This window comes from Cupressus sempervirens, chromosome 3 (genome assembly GCF_028749045.1).
Source record: "Cupressus sempervirens isolate cs-2001-9-10 chromosome 3, ASM2874904v1, whole genome shotgun sequence".
Classification (NCBI taxonomy): domain Eukaryota; kingdom Viridiplantae; phylum Streptophyta; class Pinopsida; order Cupressales; family Cupressaceae; genus Cupressus; species Cupressus sempervirens.
Genome location: NC_143120.1, coordinates 33,359,323 through 33,380,441, shown reverse-complemented (window position 1 = coordinate 33,380,441; position 21,119 = coordinate 33,359,323). Strand labels below are relative to the sequence as shown.

General features: G+C 37.0%; 1 protein-coding gene across 2 annotated transcripts in view; it reads right to left on the bottom strand.

Annotated features, from left to right (window-relative positions):
• POP2 (Pyridoxal phosphate (PLP)-dependent transferases superfamily protein) overlaps positions 1 to 21,119 on the bottom strand; it is a 269,455-nt gene that overhangs the window by 101,973 nt on the left and 146,363 nt on the right. For both annotated transcript variants that reach the window (XM_089818181.1, XM_089818182.1), the window contains exons 13-15: positions 20,206 to 20,289; positions 20,020 to 20,107; positions 19,817 to 19,895 (exon numbers count right to left, since the gene is read on the bottom strand). In XM_089818181.1, coding sequence (XP_089674307.1) covers positions 19,817 to 19,895; positions 20,020 to 20,107; positions 20,206 to 20,289 — 251 coding nt within the window. The remainder of the gene's footprint in view (positions 1 to 19,816; positions 19,896 to 20,019; positions 20,108 to 20,205; positions 20,290 to 21,119) is intronic.

Below are 21,119 nucleotides of genomic sequence, written 5' to 3'. Positions count from 1 at the left end.
TTTTTACAAACACTTGGCATGTAATCTAATGATTGAAACACATAACTACAACTCTCATGAAATTTAATGAAGAAGTTGTACGTGATTGTTGTAGATATCAAAGTGCACTACATTTGTATGAGAAACAACGTACAACAATATGCTCCCTTCAACTTAAGGTAGATCGCAATTAGCATGTAATAGACTCTGCCGCAATAAAGAAAACATCAAACTCCAAAGGAAAACACAAGTTTGCAACTTATGATTCCTATCTCCAAACCCTTTCGAATCAGACCTGTTCACTCACAAACATCAGCTTCTCGTGCACAGATAATGCAGTTGAGAAGACAAATCAAATTGCTATACTTCAGCAACAATTTGCACTATCAATTTCAGACAATCTTCCACTATACTTCAGTAGTGGATAACAAATCCTCAGAACAGAACTTTATACTTCAGCAAGGGCATTAACTCCAGAACCTTAGAAAGCCACAAAGGCAACAAAAACAAATAAACATTCAAGCATGCTTTTCCCAAAGAAATGAGCTCATTTTTAGAATGCATTTTTTGACAAAAGTTTCCAAAAGAACTCAACTTCTGAAATTGTGAAAGTTTCCCAAAAGAACTCAACTCTTGAAACTTTCCAACTTAACTCTTTTGGCAACATTTAATACTTGGCTTAGGCATGATATTAATGAAATAAATGGCCCCTTCCAATGATGACTCAATCCTCAACTTAAGTGATATTATAAAGTTAAATTATAACTTCATAATAAATTATTTAATGATTAAATAATAATTTGGCCACTAAAAGTATTATAACTCCCAAAATAGTCATCATTTAAATATGCCATCTGAAATAGAAGTCACCTATTATTTCATGTGACCAAATGCACTTTCCAAAACTAGAAAGGGTCCATCTCAATCAAGACCCAACTTACCACAAATAGTAAGTACACAAAACCAAGCCCAAATGAAGAGCAATCTGAGCCAAACGAAGACCAACTTGTAACTTACTAAATTGTGGAGAAGATAAGACCCTCCCAAGCCAAGCCACTATCTCACAAGACCCTCTATCCACAATAATTAATTTACGAGGATCACAATAATAGGCTAATCTCTCAAACTTTGATACTAGCAAAAATGGGGACATTACATCTAACATAACCTAGATAATGGTCGTGGATCCACCTGCGTTTTCCACTGAATCTAAACTGCATTAGAATCTCCCCCAATGAAAACATTTTCTTGTTGATTTAACACTAAATAATTGGTAATCTCATTCCAAATTTCTTTCTTATTCATTGTTGGAGTTGGCCCATATAGATTAATAAGTAGGAATTGAATTTCATTTTTAAAGCTTTTTACTCTTCCCCCCCCATCCAATTATTATTGGATAAAAGTGGAGCGAAATCTACCCTCCTTGGATTTCATATAATACCAATCCAACCTGAGGCCCCTACAGAATCAACTTGTTCCATTTTCCAAACACCTAGTTTTCTTCTAAATTTTTCTCCTCCTTTGTTAAGTTTTGATTCTTGTATTAATAATAATGCTATAACTGATTCAAATAATGTTAAATTACACTCAAGTAAGCGCCTTTTGTTTGGGGCATTTAGGCCCATTCCATGTCGTTGGCTTCATGGCTCTGTGGGAAGAAACTCCCCCTTCCTTGCATTCAAAAGATCGTTAATCTTTTCCTGGTTACCAACCAGACCTATAGCTACTCTAAGCTAAGGATTTCCTTCCTCTTTTTTTGTTTTGAATGCCACATTTTGGATGTTCTAAGCCTTGCAAATATGCTACAATATCAAAGTTGTCTAGATTTTTACTAGCGTTCTGCACACTCGAAGCAATAAATTCATCTTCCTCTTTATTTGAATTTTTTTTTCTAATTCCTTCATAATTTTGTTACTAATTCTTCTATCATCTCCATTCATATCTCTACCTACTGTTTTCTTAATTTGATTATTTGTTCCATTTATTTTGTCCATATCTTGCTGAAATACTTATGTTTCCTGTATCCCAAACTCCTTCCAATTTTAGTTTTTTCCTACTTTATTGCTATGTAGATTATCCAAATTCCAGTTATCTGGAAACTCTTCTTGATTTATCAATTCAAATTCTCTTTAAAATGTCTCTACCTCTATAGGAATATATTTGAAACCTCCTCTTTTTTCTGTTTTTTCTCAGAAGGGTGGAATAGATACTTTATTATACTCTTTTATTGTTATTACATCTGGATGTTTATCTTCCCCTGCTCCTACATGTATGTGTAAGGTTGTGTCTTTATCTGACATTGATACACTATATTCCTTAGTTTCTACTGAATTGAGTTTTTCTATATTATCCTCTAAATCCTCATCTTCATTTTCCTCCTTACCATTTACATGATTCTTTCAACTAACCAACTTTTCTCCTTTATCGCTTGTCGTCAGGAAATGGTGTATCAGGAGCTTCCCGACAGTGTTTTAGGATGTTCCCGACGGTGTATCAGGAACTTCTTGACGGTGTTTCAGGAGGTTCCCGATGGTGTTTTAGGATGTTCTCGACGGTGTTTCAGGAGGTTCTCGACGGTGTTTCAGAAGGTTCCTGACGGTGTTTCGGGAGCTTCTCGATGGTGTTTAAGGAAGTCAAGAACATGAACAAGGAGACTAAGGGCAATGAATTGTGGTGCACGAAGTGCAAGAAGGAAGGCCATACAAAGGGATCCTGCCCGAAAGAGCAATATTGTGAGATTTGCCAGATTATGGGACACTCGGTAAAGGAATGCCCTTTCAATTTGAAAACAAGAACACCGCAGCAAGTGTTCTTGACACAGGAGGCATCCTCGTCAGGAGGGAACGAGAACACCAGTACGGAAGGTGCCACATCGGGCGGATACAAAAACAACTGGCACGGTCAAAACAACAACAATAGCAGCAACAACAATAATGGCGGAAGGAGTCGAATTCAGTATGATGCGAATGGTCGGCTGATAGTTCAATGCCGCGCATGCAATCTGTGGGGTCACTTCGCCCGAGAGTGTACAATGGCGAACACACCGAAGTTGTTATGCAGATGGTGTGGACCTGGTGATCATGAAGATGCTAGGTGTCCAAAGTCGGGAGTAAACTTGATCACCGTCGAGACGGACGAAGAAGAGGTTCTGGCCATCACGCGGCAGCAAGCGAAAGTGTACCCCAACCCAGTGGAAGTAAAGAAGAGACTAAAGGAAGCACGAGTAGAGATCCAAAGAGCAATGCAGGTAGGAACGACACCCCTGAAGGACACGCTGAGTACCTCCGTACGGAACTGCACAGAACATAACATTGTATGGCAAATACTGCAAGCCGAGATACCCGTTAGGATCAATGATCTGTTGCTCACTATGACTCAACTCCGTACGGCACTCACGAATATAGTCCCGATTGCTAAGCAACCGGTAGAGCGAGAAAAGGAGAAACAGGGAGACACAAGTGTAGAAGACCCGATGCTGTTAGCTCTTTCATCTGGACACTATCCGGCGGTTGTCAAAATGGGCATTCTCGGAACTGTGTTAACAAACACGATCGTGGACGGAGGGTCTAGTGTCAATGTGCTGCCAGAAGATACTTGGAGGAAGTTGGGACAGCCGACATTGTGGCCACCCACCTTCCAGTTGTTAACAGCTGATCAACATGGAATCAAGCCATTGGGAATACTCACAGTGCAACCAATGACAATTGGAACACAACCATTCTTGTTGGACTTCATGGTGATTCCTCTAAGGCGGAAAGGATACGATGTCATTCTGGGCCCGGGGTGGCTGATACAAGCCAAGGCAAAACACGATTGGAAGAAAAATACTTTATCACTTGAAAGCAAAGGCCGGAAGTATGTCATCGATCTACACACTCAGATGGTTGGAGAAGAAGCTCTATCGTCGGATTCCGAAGGAGAAGAGGATGAGAGGAGGCAGAGTATGGAACCCGATCAAGAGGGAGTCCTACGATTAGAAGGAGATGACGATCTGGATTCAATAAATGGTCTTTACCACTGGCAGATAGAGGATTACGAGCTCTTTCCAAGTTGTAATATGCTAAGGATCGACGAAGGTAAGAAAGAAGAAGGAAATGAATGTCCGAAGGAACACAGAAAAGCTGAAGGAGGAAATGAAAGTCAGAAGGAACACAGAGAAGCCGACGGAGGAAAGGAATGTTCGAAGGAACATGGAGAAGTCGAAGGACAAAATGAATGTTTGAAACAACATAGAGAAGTCGAAGAAGGAAACGCGGGTATGACTGAAGCTGAAGGAAAGAATATACAGTACGAACCTGAAAGGAGGAAAGATTCCACTGTACGACCGCGCAAGAAGAAAGTATTACGTCGAACCACAGATATAGTAGAAAGGTACCAGCAGCAAGGAAGACGCATCATACTGTCCACACAGGAAACAAAGCAGAAGGGTTTAATAAAAGTTGCAGCAGTACGGAGTGGACGTGCTATTGACGGACAGAAGGGGCAGCTGATGGAGTCCATGGTAGCGAGCTTCAAGAATAAACTGGGTGATATGGAGATGACACAGTACAGGCGTAGCAAGTATCAACTCGGACAATGGGTGTTGAAGTACGACGACCGGAATGAGATCAAACCAGGCAAGTTCAAAATTAAATGGGCCGGGCCGTACCAGATTCGGGAAGTGGGTGATAACGGAGCAATAAAACCATGGATACTAGATGGAAGGGAGGTGGCCAACACAGTGAATAGGTGGAAGTTGAATGTCTACCATGAAAGAAGTAACGCACCTCCGTGGATGAACTGAGACAAGAACAACTGTAAGTACTGTATATATGTAAATATTGTACTGAGTTATTTGCTGTTAAAAAAAGAAAAAAAGAAGAAGCACCATACGGTGGTTCCCGGCAGGCTATGCCATGTCACTGTCACCGTACGATGTTGTCCATGTCACCGTACGGTCCTATTTGTATAAGAGCATAAAATGGGAAGAGAGGCCATTCGACGTGGAGTCAGAGATGAGTGAAAGCTGAACACAAAAGTCATTTTCGAATCAGATGTTCTCAGTACACCCTGCTTGCGGATTAGGAGAAAGACGGTGTACGGCGAGAAAGCAAACAAGGTTGAAGGCGATAATTTTTAGAATATCACCAAGCCCTTGACGTGGTGAATGAGTAAAACAACGTGGAGGAGAGTTTGTAGACTATCATCGCTTCTTCACATATTTCATCATCTAAAGAAGTCTTCTTTATCTATGTCAACTTCATCCAAAAGAGATTTTTATATCCGATGCTAACTGACACATTTTTGGGAAAACTGTTTTATTATTCTACCCCTTAACTACCAAAGGTGGCTATTATGGCATAATAGCCACCTACGTAATCCAACCCCTCCCCATGTTGTCGTTTGCCAGACAATAGAAGGAAAAACATCAAAGACTCTACTAGGACAAGTGAGAGGATGTCCTCGGAGTCGTGAAAATGGTGGGCCGTGGAAGTTGGTGATGCATATCTTCAAGTATTTATCAACCATCATTTGCTTTTCACAGACAGCCTTCAACAAACTCAAAGATTCATGAGATCTTTCTCAACAGTCCCCAACTTTTGCTCCTCCAATTGTGCTGACTTCTTCAACTCCTACACTCTGGTATGTAGGCCAGTCTCCTTTTGGACAACAAGCATACACTCCAACTCAAACCTCTAATCCATCCATGTAGCCCAGTGCAACTATAAAAATATAACTTTGAAAAACTTTTCCATCTTACAAAGGGTGTGCATCATCTTTGTGTGCCCTTTACACTCTGTCACAACATGTAGCATACTCTATATTGTCACTTTCTCCTCTATCTCTATCTCTAGCCACCTATGTTATATTAGATGCCCAATTCTATGCGGCACCCTTCTATCATAAACCTCAATTTTGTCATTGTTGGCTATGTTGCCATAATTAGAGACCCCATATCCACCTTCCTTCATTGGTTTTCCATCTCTCACATGGCAACTATGATAGTAATTCTACCAAGAATCTCTATGTTGAGTCTCTGAATGGAGGGATGGGACTTTCTCCACTACTGATTCTGTCATGTCCCCTATTTTACCCCTTAGGATTTAATAATAAAGAACAAAATAAGGAGTCAATTTAATAATAAATTATTAAAAGTAGTGTTAATATAATAAAATAAGAAGACATGATAATATATTAGTATAATAATATGATATATTATTATATTATATTAATAAAATAAGAAGATATGATAGGAATAAATAATATATATTATTATATTATAATTATTTAATTATAATATAGTAAAGGCTTACAACAAATAAATATCAATAAGATTATTATATTATAATATAGTTATTATATAATAAATGACTTTTCTATCCTTTTAAATATTGAATAGAGTCTTAATACATCAAAATAGCAATATTTGAAGAATGAACATTTGACGAAAGAAAACAAAGAATACATATATTTATAATAATATGGAGTGCAGATATTATAAGAAAGGTTAATAATATTATAAAAGACACAAATATGTTGGAGTCATGTTGGAGCCCCTACGGCAGATTAAAAAAAAACCCAGTGTTTGAATGGAGGAAATATGTAATGATAAAAGCAGAAGTATATTACAGCGATAAATTTGCATGTAGAAAAGAATAAGCAAGTTGCCGATGAAAACAAATGATATTGAAATGTTGAAGTCTACAATTAACACAAATAAATCAAGCAACGAGAGTATTCTCAGCAGTGGTGACAATATAAGCGATTTGAATCTACTCTTGTTCACAGCAACAACATGAAGAAGATAATCATTACAAGAGATGCAAATTTCCAGTCAGTATAAGACGACAATGGCAAGAAACAATGATACCCATATACAGAGACAAGTATTCTATACACAGGAATTGCTGAAAGCCGCATAACGATGTGAATGGAATTAAATTTCTGAATATTCCCAGCACTGAATAAATGGTGATTATGGTTGAACAGACAGAAATGGCAATGGAAAAAACTCATTTTTGTCTTCTTCGTGTGCACCCACGATATATGCAGTGATACACAAACAGCAAAAAGAGTAATCATGTCATGAGACGAGTAGAGTATGTGGAAATGGTGGAGATAAGCATTATTTAATTTAATAGATATTAGAAGAAGAGTTGTAAAAGAAATTAATTAAAATGAAGAAGTATCTTTTCAAGAGACATAACTCTTACTTGAAAAGTCATGTTCATTCATATAATGAAATATAAATAACAAGTGAGCGGGCAATAGTTAAAGGAGGAGGGAAATACTGGATCAACAACAGGAAGCAACGTTGAAGGGAAAGTTACCAAACTGGGAGCTTAAGCATAGTCGTACTACAGGCAAGCACAGGAGAGCATTTCGAACATACAAGCATTATTTTTACATTCACATATCAGATACTACATCCAATTCAATTGTCCATAAAGAAATTCCAAATACTTCAAGTCAGGGATAATACAGGCAAAAGTATTATGTTAAGTTACACAACAGTAACACTAAAGATACTACAGGGCCAACAATGATTGTCAATCGGGAGCAAACAGGGAAGGCAGCCTACATACAGAACCAGTAAGATATCTTGGCTTTGTGGGACCTATCAGAGTTTCATCATCAAATTTATGAGAAATACTTAAGGTCTATAATTAAGGAGAAGAGGTTCTACGGGTCTAAAAGAAATTAAAAAAGGGGTAATATTGACAAACTTTGAGAGCAATACTTATATATAAATATATACAAGGCTTATTCAAAGGAGTTTCTTACAATTAAAGTTTAAGAAATCAACCTCTAATAAAACGGTAAAAAGAGGGGATATTACAGTGGTATCAGAGCATGATCTTGCCATCCTGTAGGGTGTGTCTTAAAATCAGCATATAAGAACAAAGAATCATTAGTGAAGGTGAAGTATGTGAAAAGACTGTGGATAATTTGTAATAGACATATGATTGAATTATATAGCAGAATGATGGATAACCTTGTAACAAAATTTGTGGAAGAAGAAGTGAACACGAGTCTTTTGGCAAATAATAATATGAGGTCCATCAACACATTACTCATTCTGGACTGATCATCAACTAAACAAATAACATCCATCTGCATACATAACAATGTACTCAGCAACATATACAAAAAAAGAACACTGATGACAAAGACTGATCAGAAGAAGGATTCAAGAAAGAGGAATTTATAATTCGGCAATATATTCAAATAAATTGGAAAGGACACAACAAGAAAGTCAATGATAGATTCTTGCAAAGCATGAGATCTATTGAGATCAATGGAAGGAAGAAATAGACTACTTTAAGTAGCAACTAATGAGACAACAGTTATAATTCCTAATATGGAATTAAGGCAGAGAGCTAACCTCTCTGAATGACTTCACAAGATATTCTACAACTGAATATTCTTAAGGAAGTAAGGCAGGGAATCAAGTATTCTCTGAAGGATAGTTCATATTGTTAAGGAAAATCATATGCATATGTAAGGATGGATACACCCAGAGTGGGTATCCATAAGGCCTAGGATGAGGAAGAACTCCCTCCTAGGAAGGATGGATATATCAAGATTGATTATCCATAAGGTCTTAAAGAGAAGCATCGTGAGAAGATGGTGCTTAGTGGAGAGCTGTTCTATTAATTAGAGCCCCAAGAAGCACTCCCCCAGGAGCTAAGCATTTGATCACGACCTCTCCTTAAGAAGGGCTTAAATTGGGAATTAGGATCTTATAAGTTAATGACTTGCAAGATTGAATATATTCTTATCATGGTTTTTGAAGTACTAACATGTGATGCAGGTCTAACATGTGTATGCTTCGTGTCTGCATCGTGTCTTCATGCATCAATGTGTATACTTTGTGTCTGCATTGTGCCTTCATACACTAATTATATATATTTTTGTATATCCTTTATGTTTTTATATATTCTAGTATATTTATCTTAGTGAATGCCAAGAATCAGGGACATTCTCAATGAGTGTCAAAAGTAAGGACATTCTTAAGGAGTATCAAGCATCATGAACATTTATAGAAAGTGTGAAGATTAATGACATTCTGTCAAGATTGGATCAAGGGCATCCTCAGTGAGTGTTAAAGTAAAGAGGACATTCTAAAGAATATTTTAGAAAGGAATTAAGACAAAGACTCTACATCTTTGGAAAACTTACTTATCAAAAAAAGGAAGCAACACCTAGCAAGAGGTGAATCACAAATTCAGATAAGTTCCTTCACAAAAATTATTTCTTAGTAATTTAAATCTAATCCTGTGATATTTAAATTTATAATGATTTAATTGCAAAGTTGAAATTGTTTTTGCAGGACTATAGTGAGGTGCATCAACCAAAACGCAAGGAGAAAATATTGAATTGCTTGAGGACAAGCAATTTGAGGAAGGGCGGATTGTCATGTCCCCTATTTCGCCCCTTAGGATTTAATAATAAAGAACAAAATAAGGAGTCAATTTAATAATAAATTATTAAAAGTAGTGTTAATATAATAAAATAAGAAGACATGATAATATATTAGTATAATAATATGATATATTATTATATTATATTAATAAAATAAGAAGATATGATAGGAATAAATAATATATATTATTATATTATAATTATTTAATTATAATATAGTAAAGGCTTACAACAAATAAATATCAATAAGATTATTATATTATAATATAGTTATTATATAATAAATGACTTTTCTATCCTTTTAAATATTGAATAGAGTCTTAATACATCAAAATAGCAATATTTGAAGAATGAACATTTGACGAAAGAAAACAAAGAATACATATATTTATAATAATATGGAGTGCAGATATTATAAGAAGGGTTAATAATATTATAAAAGACACAAATTTGTTGGAGTCATGTTGGAGCCCCTACGGCAGATTAAAAAAAAACCCAGTGTTTGAATGGAGGAAATATGTAAACATTAAAGCAGAAGTATATTACAGCGATAAATTTGCATGTAGAAAAGAATAAGCAAGTTGCCGATGAAAACAAATGATATTGAAATGTTGAAGTCTACAATTAACACAAATAAATCAAGCAACGAGAGTATTCTCAGCAGTGGTGACAATATAAGCGATTTGAATCTACTCTTGTTCACAGCAACAACATGAAGAAGATAATCATTACAAGAGATGCAAATTTCCAGTCAGTATAAGACGACAATGGCGAGAAACAATGATACCCATATACAGAGACAAGTATTCTATACACAGGAATTGCTGAAAGCCGCATAACGATGTGAATGGAATTAAATTTATGAATATTCCCAGCACTGAATAAATGGTGATTATGGTTGAACAGACAGAAATGGCAATGGAAAAAACTCATTTTTGTCTTCTTCGTGTGCACCCACGATATATGCAGTGATACACAAACAGCAAAAAGAGTAATCATGTCATGAGACGAGTAGAGTATGTGGAAATGGTGGAGATAAGCATTATTTAATTTAATAGATATTAGAAGAAGAGTTGTAAAAGAAATTAATTAAAATGAAGAAGTATCTTTTCAAGAGACATAACTCTTACTTGAAAAGTCATGTTCATTCATATAATGAAATATAAATAACAAGTGAGCGGGCAATAGTTAAAGGAGGAGGGAAATACTGGATCAACAACAGGAAGCAACGTTGAAGGGAAAGTTACCAAACTGGGAGCTTAAGCATAGTCGTACTACAGGCAAGCACAGGAGAGCATTTCGAACATACAAGCATTATTTTTACATTCACATATCAGATACTACATCCAATTCAATTGTCCATAAAGAAATTCCAAATACTCCAAGTTAGGGATAATACAGGCAAAAGTATTACTTTAAGTTACACAACAGTAACACTAAAGATACTACAGGGCCAACAACGATTGTCAATCGGGAGCAAACAGGGAAGGCGGCCTACATACATAACCAATAAGATATCTTGGCTTTGTGGGACCTATCAGAGTTTCATCATCAAATTTATGAGAAATACTTAAGGTCTATAATTAAGGAGAAGAGGTTCTACGGGTCTAAAAGAAATAAAAAAAGGGGTAATATTGACAAACTTTGAGAGCAATACTTATATATAAATATATACAAGGCTTATTCAAAGGAGTTTCTTACAATTAAAGTTTAAGAAATCAACCTCTAATAAAACGGTAAAAAGAGGGGATATTACAGATTCCCACTTCCTATTGTTTCCTATTGTTTCTAATTGAAGGTATTGTCACCTGTCATGGTACTACCAATTCTACTGCCAACTCCATGGTCAACTCTATTTCCAATTCCACAACCATCTATGTTACCAATTCCATTGCCAACCTTCTTCCGTGTTACCTCCACCTCTCTGCCAATTGATGTCTCACTGCCCACTACCCTATGAGTGCCACTACCAACTACCATGCCACTACCAGGTGTCATGTGATTGCCACTGCTAGCTGCCAGGTTACTGACACATTTAACTACTCTGTGACTACCTAGTGCAAGTCATTGCCATTGACAATTGCTATGTGGTTGCCAATTGGCAAGCCACTAACAATTGCTATGTCACTACGAACCGCTACATCACTGCAGCTAGTAACTGCCATGTGACCGCCAACTACCAAGTCACAACCACTAGCAAGTACCATGTGACTACCAACTCCCAAGTTGTTGCCATTGGAAACTTCTATAGGGTTCTCAACTACCAAGTCATTGCACTGCTAACTGTCATGCGTTTGCCAACTGCCAAGCCACTACCATTGACAACTTCTATGTGACTCCCAACTGCCAAGTCACCACCACTGGCAATTACCATGTGAATACCAACAATCATACAACTTGTAGAGACAATCCTCCCTGTGGTCTGTACAGTCCACCAATATGGTTTGTGTGGTCCACCAGCACCATATATACATTCCACCAGTGTTATCTGTACGACCCTTCCATCAATATGGAATGTACAACCTATAAAAGGCACATGACGATCCCCTATTCCTTTCATATGACCCCCTACGAGTTTTTGCCTAGGTTTTTATAATGACATTTCTCTTATTGCCACAAGGGTTTTTATAGGATTTCATTAGGGTTAGGTTACCAACAACTTCAATAAAAAGCAGTGAGGAGATTTTGTGGGGACTTTTATTTCTTTTCTTTTTCTCAATCCCTTTATTATTTCTTCATTAGCCATTCAATTAGGACTTTTTTCCTCTCTATTTTTCTGACTCTTTATTTCGGCCTTCTCAACATTAAGTCATTTTATTTTAATTAAATACAATTTTTTCGAAGTCCTTGCACCTTTTAGTTTCCTTGGCTTTTGTACTCCTTGGCCTTCCTCATCAACTTTTGCATATTTCCCTTTGAAAAATTTTAAGCAGCCTTTATATATTTTCCATGCCCCCTTTTTTGGTCTCTCGGCTTTTAATTTCTTTTCTATACTTGATTCTTTGTAATTGACCTCTTTGTTCCTTTCAAACCAGTGAACAGGAGTGTTATCCACCCTTACCAAACCTTTCCTTGTACTAGTCATACCCTTGAGGATGTCCTCTACTTTCACTTCAACTTCTAAGATTTCTGACATGTGATAGTCAGCCTAAAAATATTCGCAATCCTCCATCTGTTATGGAATAACCCATTGAGGAAACTAGTTTCATCTCCTGAGCAATTCCCTAGCCTCAATAATCCTTCATCATCGGGTTCCATCTCTTGTTCCTCAAAGTACTAACCTTCATCGGATTCAAAATCTTAAGCCAATTCCTAGGTCACTATTTTGACATATGTCCTCCCTTCACCCTCGATGGAGAGTGTTCTTCCAATTGTGGTTTGCCTTTGTTGTGATGAGCCAACCTCTTCAGAGGACATCGTATCCCTTCTTTTCTAAGGAAATGATCACAAGGTCCAAAAGAATTGTTGGGTTCCAATGGTTACTTACTAGGTCATGAGTGTTTCAATTGGTTTCATACCATGTTGATCGACGATAACCAAGTGCAAAGTTGGTGGCCAGAGTGTCAGTTTGCTAAGCGACCTCCGTGTCTCTTATGGAAGAATGCTACTTGTTACCCTCCATCTACAATAGCGTTCATGAGAGTAACCCATGATTTCCATTTCTACGACTGCAAAAGTTCATCCACATTAATAGTCAATAATATTGGTTCTAGAGGTGTGGAAATTTCCTTTACGGTGCCTTCCTTCACAACCTCAGTTGTCCCCTGGTTGTATGACGCCTCATCATTCACCCAATCGCCAATCGTGTCACTCATGGTTGTATTTACAGTCTTCAATTATGGTAGTGTCTCCAATAAGTCCACAACTTGTACTAGGACAATGGCATGCAATATTTGTTGCATAATGTTGGCCTCAAATGTTAACCATATCGAGGTACTGATAGTGTTGTGTCTTTGTTCTTGTTCAATGGCTAATCTTGTTTCCCTACTGGCTTCTTTTAGTCTTTATTTCTCCATAAGTGGATCAGGGTATGTAGCTTTCTTTGCTTGATTTCTAATAATTGCTAGAACTTCTCTTTTGGGCACATTACCCCTATCATGTTCATTGCCTTCCCCTCCAGGAACTTAGCATCCTCATGGTTCCCCGGACCACACCAAATCCATAACATGCTTCCACCATTTTTCTTGCTTTGGCAGTTTAGTGCAAAATGGCCCTACTCCCCGCACCTTCAACATTTCATCATAGGCTGCCCCTCTACGTTGTATTGAATGTGACTTCTTGGAGTTTTATTATTGCTATTATTATTGTTGCCCCATCTACTGCTTTGGTATCCTCATGGAGAGCTATTAGAGTTGGTAGGTCTTGGGGGTGTAGTGGATGGGGTTGCTTGTTCCCCTGTCAGTAGCACTTGAGTGCTTCTTACCTTCAGATTATATGGGCACTCTTTAACCGAGTGTCTAAGTACCTCACATATGTCACAAAATGATTTCTTGGGACATCTAACCTTCATGTGTCCCTCTCTTTTGCACTCTTTTCACCAAACTTTTTTTCTCTCCTTTCTCTCCTTTGTCTCCTTCTCCACTTGCATTCCTTCATCATCCTCATCATGTCTTGTCTGTGACTCTTTGCATGATCATCAGTCACCCTCTTTTTTCCTCTTAATGTATTATTCTCACTTTCAATGTCCACTGCCTAGTTGCACGCCTCCCTATAAGAGATGGAGGTACTACCTCCATTTTCTTCCAGATGAATAGTGTCAATCTTTTTATAAACCATCTCTTCTTCAGCCTAACCATTATAATCTTTCAGTCCCAAAGACCTCTTTTTGGTCTTTTGTTGGACATTAATATCATTATCGTATCTTATCTTATCTTCAATGTAACAACCAGTTTTCCTAGGTCTTAACTAACAACTAACATATCATAGAAATATAGTTATTACTTCAAATTCATAGGAAGACAATTATATTAGTTATGTTCATGTGAATGAGATTAACGGTTTCAATCACTTAAACGGAAAACTCATAACTAACAATTGAAGATACCATCAATGAATTTACCAAGGAATTTAAAATCTACATACCGTTGAACTCAAAACCGAAAAACATCTAGGTATGCTTTTGCAAAACCCAGGGTAGTCCAGAAAATATCTCTTAAGGAACGAATAGCTATACTACTTTATCGTAATGACAATTATCAATATATCATCTAGAGCATCAAATATCACTGTATCAATTAGGGCATCAATTACCATTGGATCATTTAGGTCATCACAAACCACTATATCAATTACGCATCAATTACCATTGGATCATTTAGGGCATCACATACCACTGTATCAATTAGGCCATCAATTACCATTGGATCATTTAGGGCATCACATACCATTGTATCAATTAGGGCAATAACATTTGGTTAGGAAAATACCCTCATATTCATTATTCAAATAAATGGAAGACTGAAATAACAATCCATCAAATAAACCCATCTCTTGCATATAGATATATATTTCATGTCTAGTTGGAAGATCAACCGATCTAATTGGTTGCCAATTACATTGACGACAAAAGTTGCTTTCATTTAAAGAAATAACTGTAACGATGATACAACTCAATCCATCTTATCTTCTACTTGAAAAAAAATCATAAAAGTAAAATACCTGTTACTAATAAAGGTTTGAATGCTTAACTTACCTTTGTCTGATGCACCTTTTGACATTTTGTGGAGAGGGGAAACATTGTTAGGGGCTTAACCACCCAACCACGAACCTTATACTTATCCCCACACTTTCTCTGATTAGAAAGGCCCTCCCTACCTAGAATAGACATAGAATACCTTGTCAGCCACTAAGCATCCTAGTACTTAATCACATCACTCGACTTGACAATAGAGAATGAATTGGACATACATGAGCTAAATGATTCTTTAGATGTAATAAATTTGTTGTATCAATTCTGATTTTGTTTTACTTGTTCTTGCAGGACATTCTCTCACCTCTTCACCCTCTTCTTTGGCCATCCAGCCGGGTGAGTCCTAGATGTCAATTCTCAAAGTAATTCCACTCTTTTGCTAAACCTCAGCTGGTGTTAAAGAAATAACATAATCTCATTACTGTCATAGTACATTTCTTATGACCAGAGAGCATCTCTTGAGAATTTACAAAGAAGTAGCTTGAATAAGGAATTCGATGGAAAACATGAGGTGTCTTGGCATAACAAAAGACATTTGATCTTGACTCAACATAGAGAGATTGGACTCATCAAATATGCATTCGATTTTGCAATTCAAAAGTAATGTACGGAATTTTCATGGACACATTCCTTTCTGCTGTAAATTCGAAAACAGTTTAAAAACATATAGCAATCTCAAAATAGAAGGCTGACCGCATAACCTGGTCTGAAATAGAAGACGTGAGCCATGGCTTGATTCTAAGCAGCCGATTCCTTAGACATGAGCAATCTGAATGCAAAACTTAGAGCAGATATGAATTACGACTGGTCTAAATCACTTGCAACGAAAGAGCAATATAAGGAAATAACGCAAGAGAGCAGAGGTAAAATCATGCGAAAAGAACATATCTTTGGCCTCTCTTGACTTCCATAAATAAGGAGGCATTCAAAAATATCAAAGGCTTCCAAGAAGCCGTAACTCTTGAGCAGTTTTAAAAAGAAGAAGAATTGTCTTCTTGCATCATCGATAATATATGCCAAGTGAATATTTCCGCCTCTTATAAGGAAATAAATAAATATGGAAAAGAACTCGAAGGTTACTAATCAAAAGGGATAATTTATAAACATATATATTTACTTGCACAACTATATATGTATATATATATATATATATATATATATATGTACACATATGTATATACATATGTACACATATGTATATACATATGTACACATATGTATATACATATGTACACATATGTATATACATATGTACACATATGTATATATATATATATATATATATATATATATATATATATATATATATATATATATATATATATATATAAGATGACATCATATTTAATGTTTATCCAAGATTATACCTATTAATTATGTATATCTAAATACATGTTTCACCTAGAAGATTATTTTATCTTCTTATCCACTCATTGTGTACCCGCATTTAAATATACATATTTTAATAAATATAATCTTGTATAAAATAATATTATAGTGTCACCTTATTTTTATATCTATGTGCACGTACATAAATATGTATTATATTGAAGTGATGAAAATGTCAACCATAAGCCATTAAAGGTATGTATTTTGATTAAGATAAAATGTTTAATGTTTTAAAGATTATCCAATAGCTCATGCGTGTCTAATGTGTTTATCATGTTATGCAATCGCTAGGTCCTCACCCATGGCGATTCAAGATTCATACCCATTTGCCCAGTGATGGTGATGCTCCTGTGCCTAATTCTTTTCTGATAATGCTTCCACCCCTTTGAAGTACTCCCTACAAGGAAATTCTCCACGGTTAAATCATATTACCATAACAAGTTATTAATCATAAATAATCATAACAGCTAACCGCCTTTTCAATTCATATGAAATTATAACAACTAACCATCTTACCATTTCACAGGATTATAACAAATTTTAATTGTCAACTGACTTCATGTGAACCTCAACGGCTATATGAACATTTTAAATTGGGTCAAAAATTGGGACGTAACATTCAACTCGTCAACTAGTTGACTATTTAGTTTACCAAATAGTTCCTTCAACCTGCAATGGTGAGTTCAAACTGTCTTGCTTTTCCCTTGGCACATGTTATAGATTTCTACTGCCATCATTACAGAGCAGTCTAATTTCGTTCTCAAAGGCATCTTTTAGTTCATTCCATGATGTCCTATTTGTCATTGCAAGGTCTATGTACTACTTGATTGCTATACCCTTGAGGGTGGCTAGAAATGCTTTCTACCCATAGCCTTCATCATTCTGATCGTTGGCTTCCCATATGGGTACACATGTTTTACAATGATGGGTGCGATCCTCAAATCCATCATCGTTGAATTTGGAGGTTTTATGTTTGTGTGGAATATTCATCCTTTGCATCCACACAGTACCCTGTGTATTCTTGGATTTAGGTGGGTTGGTTCGTTCTCCACGTCCTTGTGCTTTTGTTGCACCACCAAATTTGTAAAATCATCTTCTCTTCCACCACTATCGTCCCCAACCTGATAGTGTTGATACTCTCTCCAACTCCTCTGGTTGTGTTCTCCCTATCCTTAGCTTTGATATAGTAAGACTTCCTGTACCTCGTAAGGATCTCTAACTACGTCCCCTTCGTGTTCTTTTTCCACATCAGTATCCTCTGAATGTATATATGGTTTTGTTGGTGGAAAGTTACTCTCCTTAGTGTCTTACTTGCACGCCAATGAGATGGCGGAAAGTGGTAGTTTGCGTGCAATATCCTACCACTCTTGCATCCTTTGCATCCACCCTACCACTCTTTCATCCTTTGCATCCACACAGTACCCTGTGTATTCTTGGATTCAGGTGGGTTGGTTCGTTCTCCACGTCCTTGTGCTTTTGTTGCACCACCAAATTTGTATAAATCATCTTCTCTTCCACCACTATCGTCCCCACCCTGATAGTGTTGATGCTCTCTCCAACTCCTCTGGTTGTGCTCTCCCTATCCTTAGCTTTGATATAGTAAGACTTCCTATACCTCGTAAGGATCTCTAACTACGTCCCCTTCGTGTTCTTTTTCCGCATCAGTATCCTCTGAATGTATATATGGTTTTGTTGGTGGAAAGTTACTCTCCTTAGTGTCTTACTTGCACGCCAATGAGATGGCGGAAAGTAGTAGTTTGCGTGCAATATCCTACCTCTCTTGTTGTGTGGTTGGTGCTCAAGTATTACTTTGTTTGGATGAGTTGAGAGATATTTCTGCTATCTGTTGCAACTATTGTTGTCTTTGTGTTTGTCCTTGGATCCAAAGTGATCTCCTTAGGACTCTTTCCGCTTTCTTCTCAATTCGTGTCTCTTTCTTTGTATGCCTTCTATCCTTAGTTGGCAGAAGGGGCATTAGTTTTTGAAATTTGAGGAGGTATGACATCTATTGTCCTATGGTTCCTCCTCCCTTCATTCCCTTTCTTTGTATTGTTGTAATCTTTGTTGTTGATAAACTATCTAGTTTGCAAATTAGCTCCTTCACCCTGCAATTGTAAGTTTGGATTGTCTTGATTTTCCCTTGGTGCATGTTATTGATTTTTACTACCAACTCGCCATCATCATGGTGCAGTCTAAATTCCTCCTCGAAGGCATCTTTCAGTTCATTATATGTTGTCATGTTTGTTGTTGTGGGGTCTATGTGCCAATTGATTGTTATACACCTGAGGGTGGCTAGAAATGCTTTCAACCAATAGTCTTTCTCATTTCGAATGTTGGCTTCCCATATGGTTACACATGCTTTACAATGATGGGTGGGATCCTCAGATCCATCGTCATTGAATCTGGGGAGTTCTAGTTCGTGTGGGATATTCATCCTTCATCCACATAGCACCCTGTGCGTAGTTGGATTTTGGTGGGGCCAATTTGTCCTCCACATTCTTGTGCTTTTGTTGGACCACCAAGTTTGTGCGAGTCCTCTTCCCTTCCACCACTATTGTCCCCACCCTAATAGTGTCGATACTCTCCAACTTCTCTGGTTGTGTTCCCTCTATCCTTAGCTCTGATATAGCAAGACTTCCTATACCCTATAAGGCTCTTTCAAAGACACCACGTCCCTTTTGTGTTCTTTATCCTCATCACCATCCTTTGAATGTACAAACGGTTTTGTCGATGGAGAGTTACTCTCCTTAGTGTCTACCTCCTGTGCCCATGAGATGTCCGAAAGTAATAGTTTGCGTGTAATATCCTCGCACTCTTCTTGTGTGGTTGGCGTTCAAATCTTACTCTATTTGGACGAGCTGAGAGATCTTTCTGCCATCTATCGCAACTATTGTCGTCTTTGTGTTTGTTCTTGGATCTAGAGTGATCTTCATAATACTCTTTCCACTTTGTTCTCGATTCATGTCTCTTTCTTTGCATGCCTTCTATCCTTGTTTCACAGAAGGGGCATTAATTTTTGGAATTTGTGGAGGTAAGATGTCTATTGTGCCTCAGGTTTCCCTCTCCTCCAATCCCTTTCTTTGGATTGTTGTAATATTTGTTGTCACTGTCATTCTCATTCCCTCACTTCATGTTCTTCTTGGAAACCCAAGAACATGCGTGCCAAAAATCTTGGAAGGCTACCCAAAAGATCCTACACCGGAGCATTCACCGTGAGTTCAAGACATACTGTACCAATTGGAAGAGGTCTCAGCTCTGCCTCTCACTGCACGTACTTGTCCAAAATAGACCTGCATTTGTAAGACAGAAAATTGAAAACTTCGGAAAATTATGCATCCAGGAAGAATAATATACCTATATATCCTCAAAGCTTCCAGTGCAACAGCACATGATACAGGATGTCCAGAGTAAGTGAAGCCATGTGAAAAGGCACCTAGTACCAACAGACAAGGAAATACATAAGAGGCTATACTATATAAGACCAGAAAAGATTAAAATTTACAGCATGCCAAAAAGGAAATTAATGTGTTTGGCTCATGATAGTATTTTTTTCATACCAAGTTTGTTACTCTCAGAATTAATAACATCAGAAACCTCTTGGCTCACCAACACTCCACCAATTGGCATGTATGCAGATGAAAGGGCCTGCAACAAATTGTATCAATATTCACATTTGCCATTGTAGGCAACTGAAAAATACATCTCAGCACCAAACATATTAAAACGTGTATTAAATGTCTCACTTTGGCTATTGAAACAAGGTCGGGTTGGATGTTGTATTTATCACATCCAAACATGGTTCCCAGCCTTCCAAAGGCACATATGACCTGGCAACAAAGGACAGGGAAATAAGTAACTGAACAAATATCACACATCAAGTATTGAATTAAGAAACATTTAACTGGGGATCAATTATAAAAACATCTTATTAAAAAATGATGTCAAGTTAGTTAAGGCAAGCTCACATTTTCTGACATGCCACTATCAAGTCAAATAGACTCTCCAGAAAACAGATATTCAACCCGTTTCTCAATAGTAACAAAAAATTATAGATACATGTTTGACATTTTAGGGAGGACATGCATTTGTCCAAACTCCATTTGACAAAAATAATTCAAATTCTCGATGTTCCAGCTTTAGGGCACGGAGTGCATTTGTGATTAGCTGTTATATTGTAGCTTTCATTGTATGTCCCCATTTCTTTTCTATTCTCTGTGTAGACTTGAGCGAGGAGGCTTTCATCTCCCTAAATGCTTTAAATTATTATTATGCAGAACTATTATATGGAGCTTTAGAAATAACCAAGAAAAATCATAACCTTCAAGGCCTCTAAACAGTAGTAGTAGCACCTTCTTCAAATCCATCTCCAGTTTACTAATGACTTTTTGATGGAGTCCATTAGTTAGTAAAAGCCTAATAATATAAGAATCACACTACAGTGAAATGAAGAAGCATCTAGGCAAATGGTTGATCTTACTATATTTTACCAACAGCCATCTATGAAGACTTCAGCAGCTTCAAGACACCACTACAATTTGATCTGCTCAGTTTCCAATTAAATAACTTCGCATATACCTCATTGAACAAAAGCATAAGAAACTATGCTGACTGTTAGAAACCCAAAGGAAAATGCCAAAATGAACTCATAAATAGATAA